General features: G+C 33.9%; 1 protein-coding gene across 1 annotated transcript; it reads left to right on the top strand.

Moving 5' to 3' along the window:
* Nucleotides 1–16658: 16658 nt before the first annotated feature.
* Nucleotides 16659–18095, top strand: LOC105251166 (homeobox protein Hox-B2a). The gene is made up of 2 exons (XM_011257740.1): nt 16659–16740; nt 17287–18095. The coding sequence occupies exons 1-2, from the start codon at nt 16659–16661 to the stop codon at nt 18093–18095; spliced, it is 891 nt and encodes a 296-aa protein (XP_011256042.1).
* The last annotated feature ends 1491 nt before the right edge of the window (nt 18096–19586 follow it).

A 19586-nucleotide genomic window follows, 5' to 3' on the forward strand; every position in this document is an offset into this window, starting at 1 on the left:
TTGTCCGGTAAAACGGGAGAACGAGAGAAGAAAGCGGGATTGCGTTCCCCGATGTGACTGTACAGAAGGCAGGCCAAAGCGAAACTAACTCAGCTTGCGTGCAATAAAGGAGATCATTTTGAATCCGTGCCGCTGAAATTTATGGCCTCCCTTCCACAAGGAGAGTTCTCGGGGATTTGCCGCGCGATGCAGCGCGGTAAAAAGCGCGCCGACTATTAATTTGACATCTACTATACTGCGAGAAGCGTGATTTCGATATCCCACCTTCTTCGCTTATCGATGAAATCGGGGAAAGTATTTTACTTATCATCTTCATTAGGAGAAAAAACAGTAATTAATTAATTATCATTATACGGTATTAGAAAATATTTATATATAAAATATATATATTTTATTAACGATAAGAGCGACGATTATTCGAGGCACAGGCTACCTTTGAGATCCTCTCGCAACGTGACAGTATTCAAAAGCTATGCGAGAAAGAGTCCCGAAGAGTTTTTGCTTGGATTGACAGTGTCGAATTGAAAACGGTGCTCCGGTGTCTCTTGGAAGTTTTTACGAGTGACAAATGAAAGAAAATCACGTTTGAGAGTAAAAGTATCTTGCGTATATACCTGGATCTTCTTACTCGGGGAGCCTGCAATTCCGTGATTTCTTCTCTTCGGGAGAAGTGGATAAGATTCCTCTCGGTGGTGCGCGCTCCAGGTGATGTTGACCGTTCGCCGATCAGCGATGTTATGGTGCAGGAAAACGCCGAGGGGTAGTATCGCGGGGGAATGATTTATGACTTCGGGGACCAGGTAGGGCGCCATTCAGCAGCACCGGGCTCGTTCTCTTCTTCCGCCACCTCTCCCTGACGATCCCTCTCTGTCTCTCTCTCTCTCTCTCTCTCTTTCTTTCTCGCTCTCTATCGTGGTCGGTGACTTGCGATGTCAATGCGTTTTCAGTTGGCCTATTTGCGCAATAGGCGTAAGACGAATTTCACGTTCCTCGTGGATGAAGTTGTGATTAAAGTGGAACACGTCGACCTCCCGTGTGCGATGTGGAACGAATCGATCGATTATCGTGTCCGGATTCTGCGAAAAAAAAAAAACAACCGAAGTATACCACGGTAAGTGTCATCATTATCTGCGATATACGTCTCGAAATTAATTGAATTGTACCCCCAGAACACAGTATTGGCATTAATTATAAAATGGCATTTCCAAACAATAGTAAAGAATACGAAACATGAGTTGCTGAGAAGAAGATAACTCTATATGCAATCTAAACGTTTTTCTCTCAGAATAGAAATTTTTATTTGCGTTCCGAACAATGAATGATAAGAGTGATTAATCGTCATATTCAAGCGACAGTTACATAACGCCAGTGTTTGATAAATAATACGTCGCTGCGAACGCAAGAGATCTCTTCGGTCGAGGTATGGAATTCGATTGGCGACGATGTAGGGCAGATTCATCCGAGCGAAACGACAGCCGGATATCGCGTTTCTATACGAAGACTGGCAGGAAATTAGTCCTCGGAGAAACGCGGCAACCTGCAATACCCGGGTAGGCGCGTGAATTTATGCAACTTAATTTGTAACACGCGACGTACGAAGCTGGCCTCGAGAAAGCGAGGGCAAAAAAGGGAGAGGAGAGAATAAGAAACGATCTCTCGGAAGCTCGCGTAAGTGCCGCGCGCACGCACATGCGTGGAGACTAGGCGCGAAAGAAGCATCGGAATAATGGTCAGCCCTATGGGCAACTTTTTCACTTTGCATGTAATAACTGTGCTGTGCGAGGGGCTAGCGCGAGAGGGAACGAAATATGCCTCCTATGCGCGCGAGCGGAGGAGCAGTTTAATAAAATCTCGTTGGCCTAATGACGAGAGCAGCTACGGTAGTCGTCTCGAGGGCGAGACAGGGGCGACGATGGGGAACGAGGGATGGACGAAGACGGTAGCAGACGGGCGAATCCGTCCTGATGGTAGCTTGGTTGCGGAGGGGGATGGGGATGGAGCGGGGAACAAGTTGGCGGGATGAGGAGGACAGGAGGGGTTGGGACCGAGAGAGATATCGCCCGTGTCGCATGCGATGCCGCCGCGTTGCTGATGTCTTCGACGATGCCTCGCGCACAACTCGGCTCGTTTTTATGCAAAGATGTTCATCAGCGCTTTGATCTTTACCGACGAAAAATATGAGCGAGCTTTGTAATTCGGATGTATGATGGCGAGGTGCTTCTCTCGCGATAAACACACAACGGATAGGTAAGGAAATGCCGATGGGAAAGAGCTAGAGATCGAGAACGAAATACTCACGGATACTCCACCACACTAATGCTTCGGTTTTCTTCAATTAAATACGGGAAATAATGTGTTCTTATGGATTATGAATATTTCAATTATCATTACTTGTCGCTATAAAATCGATTTGTAGCATTTTGCGTTTATATTTATCAATCGCAAATGCTATTTATTTTTAAAAGACAATATTTATTCAGGTAAATAATTTAAATATTAATAATATTTAAATAAAAAATAATATTTATTCAGGTGAATAATTTAAATACTGAAAAAGATCGCAACGTTGTTGGTCTCCGTTCTGAAAGTCTTTCTTCTTGTTTAAGCATTCTTCGATGCTTTGTCATCCGTCTTCCTTTCACGCTCGTTGCCCCATTTTCATGATTTTTCTTAACTATTTTGAAGAAAAATTTCAACATATGTGTCGACCCGATACGTTGCACTGAAATTGTTCAGAGAAACGAAAAAAGCTGGAGGGAAAAGAGGGAAAAGACAGACGCGGAGTCAAGGTACAGCAGCAGCTACCCCGAACGATCATCAATCATCAAGAGCGAGACAATCGAATAGTGCAGCCAACCGGCGAACAGCTGTCGCTTCGGTGGGCTCTAAGCGTACACGTTACACGTTGCTACTGCAGTTTCACAAAAAAAAGCAAAGGACACCGTAGAAAATCAATCGCACATAGATAATATTGTCTGCATATGTTTAAAACGTAAATAACAATTTCTCTCTAAATCATATTATTTAAGAAATAAATGCTGTAGCACCTGAAGAATTATTTACGATATTACAAGAAGAGGTGAGATAAGTATAAATAAATGTAAAATATAAAATGTATAGTGAATCAGTGAGAGTAGACATGATGTTGAATGACTGAAACGTATAATTAAGAGAAGAGTTGAAGAATACAGCGCGATTCTATGAAAGATTGAGAGACCTCACTCATTTTATCTCTTTCAATCTTTTATAATTTATTTTCTAGTACGCTTCATACGTCGAGCATTATATATCTCAACGAGCTCGATCCTCCTCGCATCGCATCACATCATATCAGAACGCTACCATCACACATGCCGACACCCTCCCTGCGCGTTCCTATATTGCCTGCTACGTTTCATAAATAACTCTCATATTGCAAAAAGTACAATTTCAATATTACAGCCGATGGGCATGCCAATATTGCTCATGTATGATAGATAGACGAGCTATATTGTCTATAGAAAAAGCTAGTCGTTTCTTTGAAAAATATATACTCAATATAATTTTTAGAATATTTTCGAGAATACACCTGCTCACGAAACAGCGTCGACTTGTTTCATTGATAATTCTGTAGAAAATAACGTTGAGTTTTTGAAGCTTTCATAAGTCACGTTGCAGAAAAGAAAAATGTGCTTTTTTTACGCCGACATGTATTTATACATTTTAAATTTCTTATACAATAGAGAGAGAAATTCCAACTTTTTTACAACTGCAATCATGTTGCTTTTGATTAAAAACACTAAAAATTTTAGCAGAAAATGTTAAAATTTGCAAAGTTTAAAAATATCTCTCTTCTAAATATTGTATTGTATTGGCACAATTCAATGGAATATATAATTTTATAATTATATACTATAAGAGTATTATATAAAAGTTAAATAATTATGTAGACAAATTGAAGATTAAACAGTCACATATCTTTTCCTTGCAAAAAATTGTTAATAAAGAAAAGAAAACATTCTTTTAACAATGCTGAACAAAAATACATATTTTTTAAAGAATTCATTAAATTTTAATAAAATAAATATGAAATATAGCAGGAATTTTATATTTTGACAACTAGAATTTATATACGTGATTTTTACTCTGATATTCATCCATTATCCGAGAGTACGAATATTGACAATATTAATTTAATGAAATTAAAAAGAACTTAGTCCAACAATCTCTCGTGGAATCTGACGTTAGTAAGGTAGTTTACTGCAAAGGAATTTAGTTTACCGACCCATGGGACAGACTGTCTCGACGCACATTTATAGACGATAGATGGAACTGAAGAAAATATTTTTTTCCTCGGTTACTTTTTTCAAGCATGAATTTTTTACAAATCTCGCATGCAAATGCATAAATAAAATTATATCGTACCGCATCATTATGTAATTGTGTTGTTCATGTAAATTCATGGATTTATGGATAAGCCGAAAACTCACATTTTCTTTAACCCATTCAATTATTTGATTAATTCATTTATTCATGTGTGATTAATACGCATATGCAAATTAATTAGCTTTTGATAATCCTCTGGTTATTTATACAAAGCGATCGATCGATGCATTATTCCAGAATTACAGTGGATGCAGATACACATGCATACTTTAAATATTGGGTTTCTATATTGAATTTCCACCAGGCATATCAATGATAAGTTTCATTTACGTTTTAATTATATATATATGTGCACAAGTCTACTTAATTTGTCATTACAAATTGTAAACAAAATATTGTAATCATACTTTAATCAAATCATTTAGTTCATTTAATTCTTATTTTTTATTCAAGTCTTTTTCTTCAGTACTCTAGTAGTCCTTTTTCTTTATTTTTTCATCATAAAAAGTTTTAATTATTAAGTAAAATATATGTCATTTTTCAAAATGTTTTACTTTTCGTTTTACTTTTATATACTTTTATATACTATTTATATACTTCTCAATAATTAAAAAATATGTAATGCGTAATTAGTGAGAAGTATAATTATTAATTCACAGCGCAATTTCATTAATATCGCAATTTCATGACACTCATATTTGCTGAAGCCTTTTACATTAATACAGTTAGCACTTTGGAAAAACCATCGCTTCAGAGTTGATATCTTCTTAATACGATTATCAGCGAAGGCGTAGACATAGCCAGTCAAAAGTAGCAAGCAGAGACGGGAGGGTTGTCACCCTTGTCTCTCTCTGAACAGCGTGAGATGCCAGCCATCTTGAATGATATATGGCGCCGGTTACGAGGTCGACTGAGCGGCGATCACTCAACGCTAAGCTCCGCGGCTTTTGGGGACATACGTCGTCGAGCCTCCTGTTCTGTCCATTTCTTTCTACCTTTCTATCAGTTGCGATTTATACTAATTATTACAACATGAACTTTGCTTATTATGATTAATGGCAGATTTCTTCAATTCTTTTCTAATTTGCAATTATTTTTTTCTCTAAACAATAATTTTCGAATCATAGATCAATTAAAAGTAATTTTGATAAATTAAATTATCAAAATATAATTATATATTAATTAATAATAATAATTTTATTTTATTAATTATATAAAATACAATTATAAAAAATTGTATAGATTTTGCTGATTATAAGAAATGCTGAATTATAAGAAATTGTTTAGATTTTGCTGATTTTCGTTTAGAAATGCTGAATTATAAGAAATTGTTTAGATTTTGCTGATTTTTGTTATATCTGTCAATTTTTTTGTAGAAAAATTTAAAAAAGAGAAAATGAATTAAAAATTTGAATATTACGCCAGCTTAGATTTTACATCGCTGTTAACGATACAAATAAAACATATGAAAACAATTTTAATTCTGTAAACGGCGTAAATTTTTGTTTAGAATTTTAAAGCACCTGCTTTTATTGCAGAGACGTGTCGATGTGTTCGTAACGAAAAACGGTCACTGTTTCCATATGACGGGCCGTCAATGACAGTGATCCGTAATCAATAACCGCATCAAGCTTACACACATTGTTCCACACGTTTCTCTTAAATCCCGAGCTATTCCGCTTCCTCCTTTTACCGTTATAACCCCCTATCTGCGCATTTAATATGCAATACCCCATTTACCCCATTGAATACCCCACTGAATCCACTCGAGGGAGCCTTGCGACCCACATTTCACCCCATCCCACTTATCAACTTTTGCATAAGATTCCTAATCCTGCGAGCTAAAGAGCGTAAGACATTCATATGTGTATAGACAGTTTATATTACACGTAAGTTAAACGCGTTTTTCTTTATACAGCTTGCAAATCGTACAATGTCACTACGCGCACGAGAAAATTTCCCGAAAGAAATTAGTCTCGAAAACTTTACTTTAATCGCAATCCTTATATCAGTCAGACTAAACACTCATCGCCGTTGCGAACAGATGAAGAGGAAAATAATAGTGAACTAAATTATACAAGCCATTGCAATTAATTAGCCTTAATACAAATTATACCAAGAATCGCAATTATAAGCGACCGTTAGTCGACGCTTCAACGGGCGTGGGGGGAAAGGGAGAAATCTCGAAGAAAAGAGCGAGAGAAAGAGCGGGTCATGGGAAATGTTGGGAGCAGTTTGCTGGCAACGCGCAGGGAGAGGAGTGAGAGTGAACACGAGAGGGAGGGAGGAGGGGGAGGGAAGGAGGCTGAAGGCGGGAAAGCGGACGAAGGATGAGTCCGGTTGCTGTTGGCGCGGAAGAAAAGAGAGTCACGAGATGCCGGTTTGTGGGACCTGCAGGAGAGCCGCGGGGTTGAGACGCGGTGGATGTTGGAGGACGAGGAGCCCGGTGGACAAAGCGAGGGTGGCGGAAAGGAGAACGACGGACGGAGGAGAGGAGGAAGAGGAGGAGGAGGAGGGTGCAATTGGGGTGGTGGTTTGCGCTGGAACGGAAAAGGGAGGCCGAGCGGGTGTAGGTTGGAACATACCGGAGGATCGGAAGAGAGGAGACGGCTCTCGCGAGGGCGAGGGGTGAGTTGGGGGGAAGCCCGGCACGCGGATCCTCCCGAAGCACCCGCGCAATCCCGGGGGCCGCTTTAAATGAGTCAGCGTTTTTATGCCCCGCGATGTTGTCAAAGTGCAAACAGCGCCCGATAATATATCATCCGTTGCGCAAGCAACTCCCCGTGCCGCCCTTGTACACTGGCAACGCTTGAAGGAAGGCATGCTGTAAGCGTTATGGTGGACGTCGTCCGTTGACCACGTGTCTTCTAACAGGATAGTGTAACTTGTAACGCCACTTATCACGATAATTGTAATTAGATTTTGAAGAGAGTTTGATATACGTGGACACTATCAATATTTTTAAATTTGACTTTCTGTAATCTCGTGTAATATTTTAACAAGTTTTACACGTAAATTTTTAGTAAATGAGAAATGTTACAAATTGCATAGCATTAGAAGGATTTAAATGTTATTTATGTAATAATTTGTAAATTAAATTTCAGCGATGACCTTATATTTGTTGAAGAATATTGCTTTTTTTATTTTTGCGTCATATTAAATGACTGTAAAAGATGGTGTAAAAGTGAAAGCTAAAATAATCAAAAAATAAGCATGAAACTAGTGATATGATAAGCAACATAAAAGAAAACAAATACTATACTCGCTCTTTTCTCGCAGAGAAGATATCCTTTACATACTACCGCATGCTACCGAAAGATCGGAATCTGACATCACTATCATATCATTACGTTTTATGTTTATTTTTTAACTATTTTAGCTTTCACTTTTACATCCGTCATCTTTTACAGTCATTTAATATGACGCAAAAATAAAAAAAGTAATATTTCTTCAACAAATATAATAAGATCATCGATGAAATTTAATTTACAAATTATTAAATAAATAACATTTAAATCCTTTTAATGATATGCAATTTGTAACATTTCTCATTTACTAAAAATTTACTTGTAAAACTTGTTAAAATTCTAAATTCTTGTTTAAATTTTATATCTATATATATTCTAAGCATTATGCTTAGATAAAAATATACTATAGAATTATCTTAGATATTAGAAAGTAGATGACTTAAAAGAATTTAAACGTCTAATCGACAAGAGTATAAATTTCCCCGATGATTTGTGGAAAGCATATCCGCATTTCTAATTAGATATTGTGTATTAAAAATTTTGCGACTTCCTTGTTTTTCATTATTTCCAAAGATGATCGCATTCAAGACATATATTTGAATATTTCCGTTTGAAAATAAAGTAATGAAAACTGACTTTAAGAAGAAATATCTTTAACTGTTACATTTCTTTTCTAAATAAGTAAATTTTTCTATTATATTTTAAATTTTAAATTATTTAATTTTAACAGTGATATATAAAATAAAATTCTTACTTTAACTTTTTGCTTTTTTTATAAAGTGTAGATTAATGTTGTCGGGTATTTATTATTTGAATTTTAGACTTCTAGATTAATGTGCGTGTATTATTTTTAAATGTAGTCATACACAAAATATATAGTTAGAAAGTTTAACATTTTTATAATAAAAACGATAAGGACAATATCAGAATTTTGCGTATCTGAGATGGGTAACCGTAGCAAGTTGGTTTCATTAAAATACGATACAAGTTGCCCATGGAGAGCGACATGGAGGGCTACTCTGATTTTGCATTCAGTAAACTTATATTATAAGATTTCTAACTTTTTGCTCGAACCGAGGGACATGGAAAGAAAAAAAATGATGAAAAAAATAATGTCATAGAGCGAGCAAGAAAATAGCGCAAGAGAACAAAGTACAAAATTCAAAATACAAGATTGAAACGATTGTAGAAAGAAACAGTATGTAATCATCAACTTATAATTATCTTTTGAATTTTAAAGAGATTTTATCAAATAAGAAAAAAGGAAAATTTTTAATTAAAAGAAAGTCAACTCGATAGGAGTAACAATAGCCGGATGGGAGGAAGGAGACAAGAAGAAAGATAGACAAGAGGATGATGAGAGGGAAAATCCTCACGATGGTGAGGGTGGCTATGACGGGAGACGTCAAGCAAGCTGACAGGGTTGCTTTTCTCACCAAAGTACGGTGTGGGCAAAGGCATTCAACCGAGAGTCAAAATAACTTCCTAAACTTTAACCTCCAGAGTATAAAAGTCCTATGCCTTTTCTATCTGCTCGCGCGAATCTCGGCATCCGGCTTGGAGTTGACGACTCTTCGGGATCTTGGCCGTGGTACCGCCGATAAAAACACGTCATATCCGCGAGTGCTTCTTGCGCGCGATGTCCTGAAGAGTCCCGATCCCCGGTAAAAACGATTTTCGACTCATTCCGTCGAAGAACCGTCGTTTCTCTTCGGCATTTCTTCGATCACGACATCTTAATACGATCGAATTGATTAACATTAATATATTAATTATAAACTTGTGAGCATTCAAAAATAATCGATCGAGGAAAAAATACCAAATAATTTATAATAATTAAAGAATGATACGCACAACACATAATTTTACAGGAATATCCATGTCTCATATACATTAGTCTGTTAATTAAAAAATTTCAATTTGAAATATATAAAATTCTACTGCAATTTGTAACATATTTTAGAAAATTACGCGCGCGTTCAGAGCGCGGACAAGTGAGCGGTAAATTGAACGACCCCGTTCGCGCTGTGCGTCTCTTCGCGCGAATTCCTTGTGAGAAAAGACATAATGTGGCCTCTTTAAGGATATACCATCTCGCGCGAAAAGAAGAGAGAGAGAGGGTGAGGGAGAGGGAGAGAGAGCGACGCCATTCGTCGTGTAACATATGCTTTTATCTAAATTAAACAGTGTCGGCGCGATTTTCATTTCCTGCCCTGAAGCCGCTGATGTTATCCGCAGGATAGCGCGTCGCGAGAGCGTTGCTAAGGGTCGGGAAAGGTTTACCCTCCTACTTCAACCGATCCTCCCTTCACTCTCTCCCCCTCCTCTCACCCGGCACCCCGTCCTCCTTCCTGTCCTCCATCGCCTTACTCACCCATCGTCTCTGTATACGTATGCACGTTGTCTACTATCTCCCCGTATTCCAACCAAGCCCTTCATACCCGTCTCTCCTTCTTCCTGATGTCAGCTCGCTCGTTCTTGCGGTTAAAATATCTTCCTCCGTTCGTCATCTCCGTTGCTCTCTATATCAATGCGCGTCTCAACATCTCGAAGATTATTCGCGTGCGACACGCGCGATAATTATTCATTAATGCGTAAGTATAATCGGGAAAGAGTACTTTTGGGGTATAAGTTGTTATCAAGGTTTATAATTATATTCCTTATGAGGAAAATCATATTCCTAATATTGAGCTTCGAAATTCGACTGATATCAGGTAATTTTATTTTTCCACAGCATTAGTCATGAAGAAGTTTCTATTGCTGGAAAAATCTGTTACATCATTAGAGAAAGTTAAACAGTATTTGTAAACAGAGTTGCAAAAATATGGTATTAGCTATGATTTCATCGAATCTCCCATAGGATTATAAGCATATATTAATGTCCAAACAACGTCAAGCTATATGATGAAATCTATCAAACACGTTTTATCCTCTCCTTTAACAGGTAAACAATTTTCTTCATCGATAAACAATCAACAAATGTACGAACTTCCTTGCTTATGGATTTTTAAAATTAAAATCTCGATAATATGGAATGTTAATTTTTTTACTACAATTTTATTATTGTTATTCAAGAAGACTTTCTCGCATGCATTTTATTCTTATGATAAACATAAGAATAATTGATGCCAAATGTCATGTAATATTGTATCTTGATTGATTCCACCATTCCGTTTTTTTAATTTTGCGCTTTAAGTATGAACGTCATCGCGATATTCTGCACGTGAAAGAAATTTGTAAAGAAAGTTTAATCGTATCTACACATACTTTCTAACGAGATGAATATTTTATGAGCTCCTGAAATATATCGTGAATCAGGAGCGCGGATATCGCAGCGTGAAGCAATAATTTTTGGCGGTAAAACGGAAACGGCCAAGGTGCGGACGCGTGATCCCGCCCAAAAAGTTGATTGCAAGAAGAGAACGAAAGAAGCAACGAGAGGATGCTCTCTCCTTTTTTCTTCCTACGGTATTACTCACCCCCATCCTCCGCCCTCCGGCCTCCCCCCCCCCTCGGCCGTTGGCCTTCTTTTTCCATCGCGGCGATCTTTGTCTACGGAACAAGCAGGCGTAGAAAAAGAGGACGCTCAGACGACGAGGAAGCTTCGGCGAGGGGTGGATGTGGCCGAGAGTCGGAGGATGTTCGTCCTTGGGGTGGGCGAGGAAGGTTGGAAAACCGGTGGCGCGGATCTGCAGACAGCTCTCTGGCGCGGATGGAGAATGGCTGATTCCGAAAGGAGAGGAAAGACGGAGAAGGATGGAAGTAAGAAAGAAAGAAAGAGAAAGAGAAAGAGAGAGAGAGAGAGAGGCGCGCGGAAAAGGGATGCGAAACGGACAAAAAGACAATATAGAATCTCGCGGCGGTGAAAGGGGAGGAGGAATACCGGAGGAGTCCAGAGATAGACGGACAGGATGACGCTGATCAATCTCCCAGTTTCGTATCTCGAAGTCCGGATCCGATCCACGTTTTTCCTTCTCGCTTTCCTATCGCTGTTTCATAACACAAGTTTGCGGGGAAAGTCTGCCTATGGAATCAAAATTATCGGGTATATCGATGATGAGGTGTGAAAATTATTTTAAAAATCATACAATACGATACATATATTCTCGAGGATAGAAATCTAAACCGAGAAAAATTGTTAGCAATCCTCTCGACTATTTGACAATAAAAGAATTTCGCGATTCTGTAGCACGACTTTTTAACACATATTAATATTAATATTTATTGCATGGGAGAAATTTTAAAATAAAAGTCCTTATGTATATTAACAAAAGTAACTCGCACATTTTTCATATATTATTAAAACAATCTTAAAAAATAAAATAAATGAAATATCTAGGCGATGAAGCTATCGAATGAGAACTATAAATTTTCAGCAGAAGATTCTGTTTCGACTTAATCATTTTACAGATTTTTAGATTCTCTTCTAATGTCGGAATTTTCATTAAAAAGAATTATGTTTTCATTCTTTTGATTCATTTATTTATTTATAAGAAAACCTAATAATAATATATATAAACATAATACCCTTTTAAATATAACCTTTTAAAAATCCCTTTAGTACGCAATCAAAAGTATTAAGAAAGAGACATTAGCATATAAGAAATACATAGCTGATTAACATCAAGAGCAATTTCTGTAAATACAAATAATGTTTTATCAATGGAATCAGGTAGCCAATAAAATTTAAATATATTAACTAATATGAGATTTATGATTTAATAAGAATTATCATTTGATAGTAAACAAGATTAGAATAACGCAATTAAGAACTAATTATCTTGGTTTAAAGGTAGCGACTTAATGCTTGTTTGGACTCACTCTTAAATAAAAAAGGCCAACATTTGTATATAGTGCATATATATAGGGTCCCTAGCTATCGTGTGTCAAAAAAACTATAAGTAAATCTTATTAAAATTCACGTAAAATTTCGAAATATTAATTAAATTTAATTCTTTCCACCCTCATCATCGCTTTACTCACCGCTTCGCCATGCACTTAGAATCAGGTTATAGTGAATTGGATGTCGCCGAACGCTTATACTCGCACGGATTAACTGATCTTCTTTAATTAATATCTCAAAATTTTTTTTATTGGTTGTTCACATAATGTATAGGACTTTTTAGTTCGGTTTAACGAGATCTACTTATGATTTTTTTTTACACATGATAACTAGGACACCTTAGGATATATGGTGTATTTTATCATGAGAAGGTGCAATTTATTTATTTATTATGAAATATTGTTTTATTCGTATACATATACATATGTTAAGCTTAAGGTCATTAAGAAAAAAATTAAATTCCCTTCTTTAAAAATTTTATTTTTACAATATTTCAAAGTCTCGCACATCTCAAAAGTAAAAAAAGAGGGCTACACATAATTTAAAATATATATTATTTAGGAGAGCTGCGCACCTTCTATAATATGTCGAAATAACTTGTGATATGTAAGTTAATGTCAACATTTATAAACATGCTACTATATTTCTACGCATTTTCATCAGTATAATTATTTTAATATTTTTTGCATTATATAAATTTGTCTGAACAGATTCAAATTTGACAAGTGTAAAAAAATTAAATATAAGATTTTTAAAATTAATATAAGATTTTATATATACTATATAGAAAATGGCCTATAAAGAAAGTAACTATATAGAAAATGGCCTATAAAGAAAGTAACTCATTGGAAGGAACTCCTTGAGCAGTCTTGATAACAAATTATCTTATAGATATACAAAACATACTTTCAACGCCTATTCAACAATTTCAGAATGCGTGATACTGACATCGGTATGCATCACTTTAGTAGATAACTATTCGTTATCGTAAGGGAAGATCGGAAGATAGAATCCACCAATGTTCGTTCGCATTTATGTCTATCTATCCTGATATCTACCTAGAATGGTTATATGTATGCAAATAGAAAAGAATTTAGTAGGACAGTCTTTAACTGGCGGTTGTAAGTGAAACATCGTGCGTTTCGTTTGTAAGTTTTCGAAAACCGAAAAATATCGAAAATTTTATCAAGACTCGAATTTCTACGAGTAGGCATATGTACATAAGTTCAAAACTTATTGCTCCTGAACAAGATTTCGATCGCAAAGATCACGTCAATCGTACATCGAATTTTATTGCCGAGAAATTGACAAAATATTGTGAAAAATGCACTGGGACCATGGAAACAGTCACCTGCAAAATAGTTGCGATTTTAATGTAATTGAATATCTTGAATGCTTAATAAATTCAGTGACAAACAACGATATAAACATTCAAAGCAGTGGGTTATTTTATAATGACTTAATATCGTCGAGGGATAAGATAAAAACAGAAGCTACGAGACCTGAGTATTCATTTCAACAAAAAGTCCAGATGAAACAACAACAACAAGTGCAACCACAGCAAAGTGAACAATTATATTTTAATTCTGCGACAACAATGGATTATAATCAAGGTATTATGCAAATTTGGATTTGTCACAAATGTCATTACATCAAACTAATATTAAACATATTAAATAATGTGTCATTACATCAAACTAATTATAATAAACATATTAAATAATGTGTATCCAGTTTAATAATGCAATAATTATTGTAAATTTTTGTGTATAAAGTAATTAATTAATTTAATTTTAATCGAAATATTAATTTTTAATGGATTCACAAAATATCATCACAATATCACAACTACTTTAAATAATTTATTTAATTTATTTAACTATTTATTTTATTTAGATTATTTTAGATTATTTATTTAGATTATTTATAAACTTTTATTGATATATGCATATATCGACGATAACAATAGAAAGTAATTGCATATTAGAAAATATATTCGAGAAAGAAAGAGAAAAAAAGAAAAACCAAAATTTCAAAGATATAAAACATATTTTAGCATCTCTTAAAGTGCAGTAAGTTTTTTATTTTTTCCCTTTCTGGCTTTGTTGTTCAAGATTATTAAGGTTATGAAATAAATAGAATAGTAGAAATAGTACAATATAATATGATATTTATATATATTTTTATTCATTAAAATAATGATTTTCTTGTTTCTATGAACTACTTTTAACTCTAACTCTTGCATGTGAATAAAAATATTTTGTTAAAAAAAATATAAAATTTTGTAGTTATTAATTAGAGAGATATAATTTCCTTATTAATGAAAATATAATTCTTACTATTCTATTTTTTTAACAAACTCGTGTGCACATAATTATTCTGAAGACGGGAAGATTTTTAGTTACTTTTCATTGATATCATCAATATATAGTGATTTTTGCTAAGTTGCTACTTTTTTTAGATCACGTCTTATATATTCTTCTTTTTTTTCTTGTTTCACGACGGACCTATTATATGAAGTCCTTGACCTCATAATTATATATTCTGATAAATTATTATCTTATACAATTCTTACAAATTATTATCTTATACAATATTATTATCTTATTATTATTAATATTATCTTATACAATATTATTATCTTATTATTATTAATATTATCTTATTATTATCTTATTATTATTAATATTATTATCTAATATAAGATAAAAATTTATTGAATTAATCTAGCTGGATACGACATTAATTATATTCTAATTTAAATATATGGTATTATAGTATTGTAGTATTATAGTATTAAACATATTGTATTATTATATTATGGTATTGCATTCATAAACCATTATATCTCTAAAAAATTCGTATCAAAGTTATGCATTTTGATATAACATCACTTACGTCTAGATGTTCGTGGCAAAATTTATAAAATTTTCAAGTGTATTATCTGTGTAAATATCTGCATATCTTGATATGTATTTCTTACATTCCTTAGATTTCTTACATTTTTAAAAACTGATAATGTATTTTCAAACTTTCACCTATTGCGCGTTAATTTAAAAAAAAAATGCTGATAAGTTAATGAAAACTAAAAAAGGAAAACCTTGGAAATATAGATTTATTTTTTTATTTAAGATTATCACATATTAGTTATCTATCATTAACAAATTGAATGATTAAAAACAATAAATCGAATAAATAATATTATAATCATTTTCCCTAAATTACAAGTATATTTATTATATAAATACATATTAACAAACTACAAATTACGTTAATTTTTTTCGTAAATATACGATTCCCGTACGTATAGTTGAAATAAACGTCTTTACAAATACATTCAATTTTGGTCAGTGATTAATATTCGATCTTTAATATCGATGACTATCGTTTAATCAAAATAACCCGCCTTTATTGTTCGGGTTTTTGAAACGCAGCAGGTATAGCGGCCTGTTTGTAGACTTCCTACTGAGATTTTTGTACTTGATAATACTTTCCTCTATTATGGGCGTTGCTATTCTCATTTCATGCGTGTCAGACTTTTTCAACGTTTGATCAGAAATTTTTCGAAATTTTTTTTGAAATATTTTTAACATAAAATACTCTATATGTAAATACATGCTATACTAGAATATGTTTGCATATGTTTTGAATTTCTAAAGATAAGATTTTAATTAAAGAACACGTATTTATTTCAAGAATTTGTGCCTAGAGGCAAAGAACAAAGTTTATAAAATTGCTTAATTCTTCTCTTTATCAATTATTTTTGTTTTATCCTGTATTAATCATCAATATTTTATATATACATGACCGATAACTCTGTTCACCTGGAAGATCTCCGTTATTTTTAGAGATACAAAAATTTTTACTTATAAAAGTTGTACGGTATCAAGAGGGCCATAATATGCTACTAATATTTTTTTGTAAGTGGAGACGCTTCAGAGATTTCAAAGTCATCTCCATTTTTTTAAATGGCATGCTATACTTTTTTATTCTTAATGTAATAGCAGATGTTTAGACGATTTCAACGACCTATAATAAGGTCATTCGTCATCAAATAAAAGTGTAAATATTTACATTTCTTACTATAATCTAGCGATATAGTACAAAGAACATTGTATACCAAGAAATACCGACTACAGCGGAAAATATGAAACAACGATTTATTGCAGCATATGGGACAATCAGTCCAGAAACGTTAAGAAATGTACGTGCTTCAGCAATTGAAAGATTTCAGTGTTGCATCGATGCAAACGAACATCACTTCGAGCATCTCTTATAAGCAAGGTAAGAATCATTGTTTTACACTTTTATTTAAAAAGTGCCGAATGACCTTATTATAGGTCGTTGAAACATCCGCTATGACACTAAGAATAAAAAAGTATAGCATGCGATTTAAAAAAATGGAGATGATCTTGAAATCTCTGAAGCCTCTCCAGCTACAAAAAAATATTAGTAGCATATTACGGCCCTCTTGGTACCGTACAATTTTTATAAGTAAAAATTTTTGTATCTCTAAAAATAACGGAGATATTCCAGGTGGATAGAGTTATTGGCCCACTCTGTATTTTAATAATAAAATGCATCTTTTTAAAAAAAATGCAAAAATGCAATGTAAATAAATAAGTGATTATATAGAAAAATACAAAATATATTAATGCACGATTGTTTCGAACTATTTTCCATCTGTATAGTTTAAAATATAACTCTTTTCTTTTCTTTAATCTTGCTGTTTAAGTCGATTTTTAATTATTGTAATTTTATTTTCTCATTAAAAATACTAAAAGTGTATTTTCCACAAGTATATATTGTTCAACAATTACCAACTTTTAGTTGCAGCAAGAAAGCAGATAAAGGCCAAACGTACCAGAACGGCATACACTAGTAACCAATTGTTGGAATTGGAGAGAGAATTCAACGCAGGAGCTTATCTTTGCAGAAAGAGACGCATTAATATAGCGGAAGCTCTCAATCTAACGGAAAAGCAAATCAAAGTATGGTTTCAAAATCGTAGAATGAAGAATAAAAAGGAAACTAAGTCTGAGCCCAACAAAGCGATCAAATTCATTGACGCTCCCGAGAACTCGCCATCTGGTAGTGCGAAAATGCATTCTTCGGAGACAATGGTCTCCAAAACAGACACTAATGATTCCAAATCGTCGACCTGGGTGGTTCCTAAGACCACAGAGACTGCCGGTCCTTCGTACATGCATCCGAGCGACGTGCCGCCGAACAACAGTCAAACCGTAAAAAATTATGGAGTCCTCGATCGATGCAAGGAAGCGCAGAATTACCCTAGCGCGTTGATCGGATCGGCGCAGCAAACGCAAATGCCATCCACCTTCTCTAATATTGTGCAAAATGATGTATATTATGCCCCTGAAGACAAAGGGTATGCGTATCAACAGCCAATCAACTATGGTGTCTTTCAATCACAGCAAAACAACAATTATTGTCAGTGGAATAATTGTCCGCAGGCACAGAAAAGTATCGACTTGCAAAATGCAAATTCTTATGCACCGAAGCTGAATAGCTGTGCACCCAAAGACAACACAAATTGTCTATTGAATCAGAACAAGTTACTGTCTTTTCAAAATGTTTACAATGATCTTTATAATTCTGAGAATTACTTACAGTTATAAGATATCCCCTAAAAAAAACCTTATAAACAAATACGCCAAGTACATAAAAAAAATTAAAAAATCTAAAAGAGATAATTAATTTAGTTAGCTTTTTTGCTATTTTAAACTATATGATTTAAATACGGGGCACGCCAAGTTTTCATATCTTACTTCGATCTGAAGGTCATTTATGCGATTTAGAATTTGTGTTAAGCTTTTTTAAATTATATACATCATATAAAAAAGACTTTAGGAATTAAAGTAATTTTAACTCATTTAGTATCGATTACAAATTAATATAGCATAATTTATTGTACTTAGTAATAGTATTGATCTCATATGTATCTCATATCGGTTTTTAAATATTTTATTTTGATCACTCTTTTAGATTTTTTTATTTTTTTATGTACGTATTTTTTATAAGGTTTTTTTTAGGGGATCTCATTGCTTTTTGTAAAAATTTATATTATTTTTACAAAAAATATATTAGATTTTTTAAAGATATTTTTTTTATATACTTGACATATTTTACATATTTTACTTGACATATATTACATATTTTATTTTTGTTAGGGTTGTTTCTAGAGAGATATTACCAGCTTTTTGTAAAAATTTATATTATTTCTGCAAAAAATATATATGCATTTTTAAAAATCTTTACTAAGGGCAAGTCGCGTATTTTCACAAGATTTCATTTTCTAGATATTTGAGTTCACTCCCAAGGGGTGGTTTTCGAATATTGTTATAATACGATAAATTAGTCTCCTTAGAAGTTTTATCTAACGGCACAGTTTTTATATTTTTGTGATACCGTTTTCGAGATAGATTAGATTTTACCCTCAAGAGATTTTTAAAAATTGTTATACGATAAATTAATCTCTCACACGTATACATACACATATACACATATACACATATACACATATCATACGTATGCACACACATGTACATAAATGGTTTTGTTTCTTAAAGCATTTTTGCACACTAAAGAGAATAATCATATATGCGCGGTATGAACGCAGTTCGAGGGACAAAATCGTTTTGAATGTGTGCGTGCGAAGATACGTTCATGAGTCTGAATCTGAATCTTATGATGGAGGAAAACGAAAAATGTCACATTTCTGGCATGCGATTATCATTTCTCGAGATTGACTGAACCGATTTTATTTAAACTGGTCGCAATCGAAAGCTTGTATTCACATTATATCAGAAAAATGCCCTTAGATTTTTTTATTACGGCTTTCGTTTCTGAAATATTTTAATCGAAAGTTTATTTGACGTAAAATTTCGAATAAGCTATTTGGTAACATCGCATCGAGGATAGTGACTCTCAATGCTCGGATTCTTGCTCAGTTCTTTTTCAGTTTTTTATGTATTTGACGTCGCGACGCGGTAGCGTCGCTTGATTGACTATATTATTAATAGAGATATTAATTAAATTCAAGAGATCATTTACACAATTAATGACAATCAAATTTTATGACCTGAATAACAACATTTATAATTTATATT

The sequence above is a fragment of the Camponotus floridanus genome, unplaced genomic scaffold (assembly GCF_003227725.1).
Source record: "Camponotus floridanus strain SB8 unplaced genomic scaffold, Cflo_v7.5 scaffold31, whole genome shotgun sequence".
NCBI classification, from domain to species: Eukaryota; Metazoa; Arthropoda; class Insecta; order Hymenoptera; family Formicidae; genus Camponotus; species Camponotus floridanus.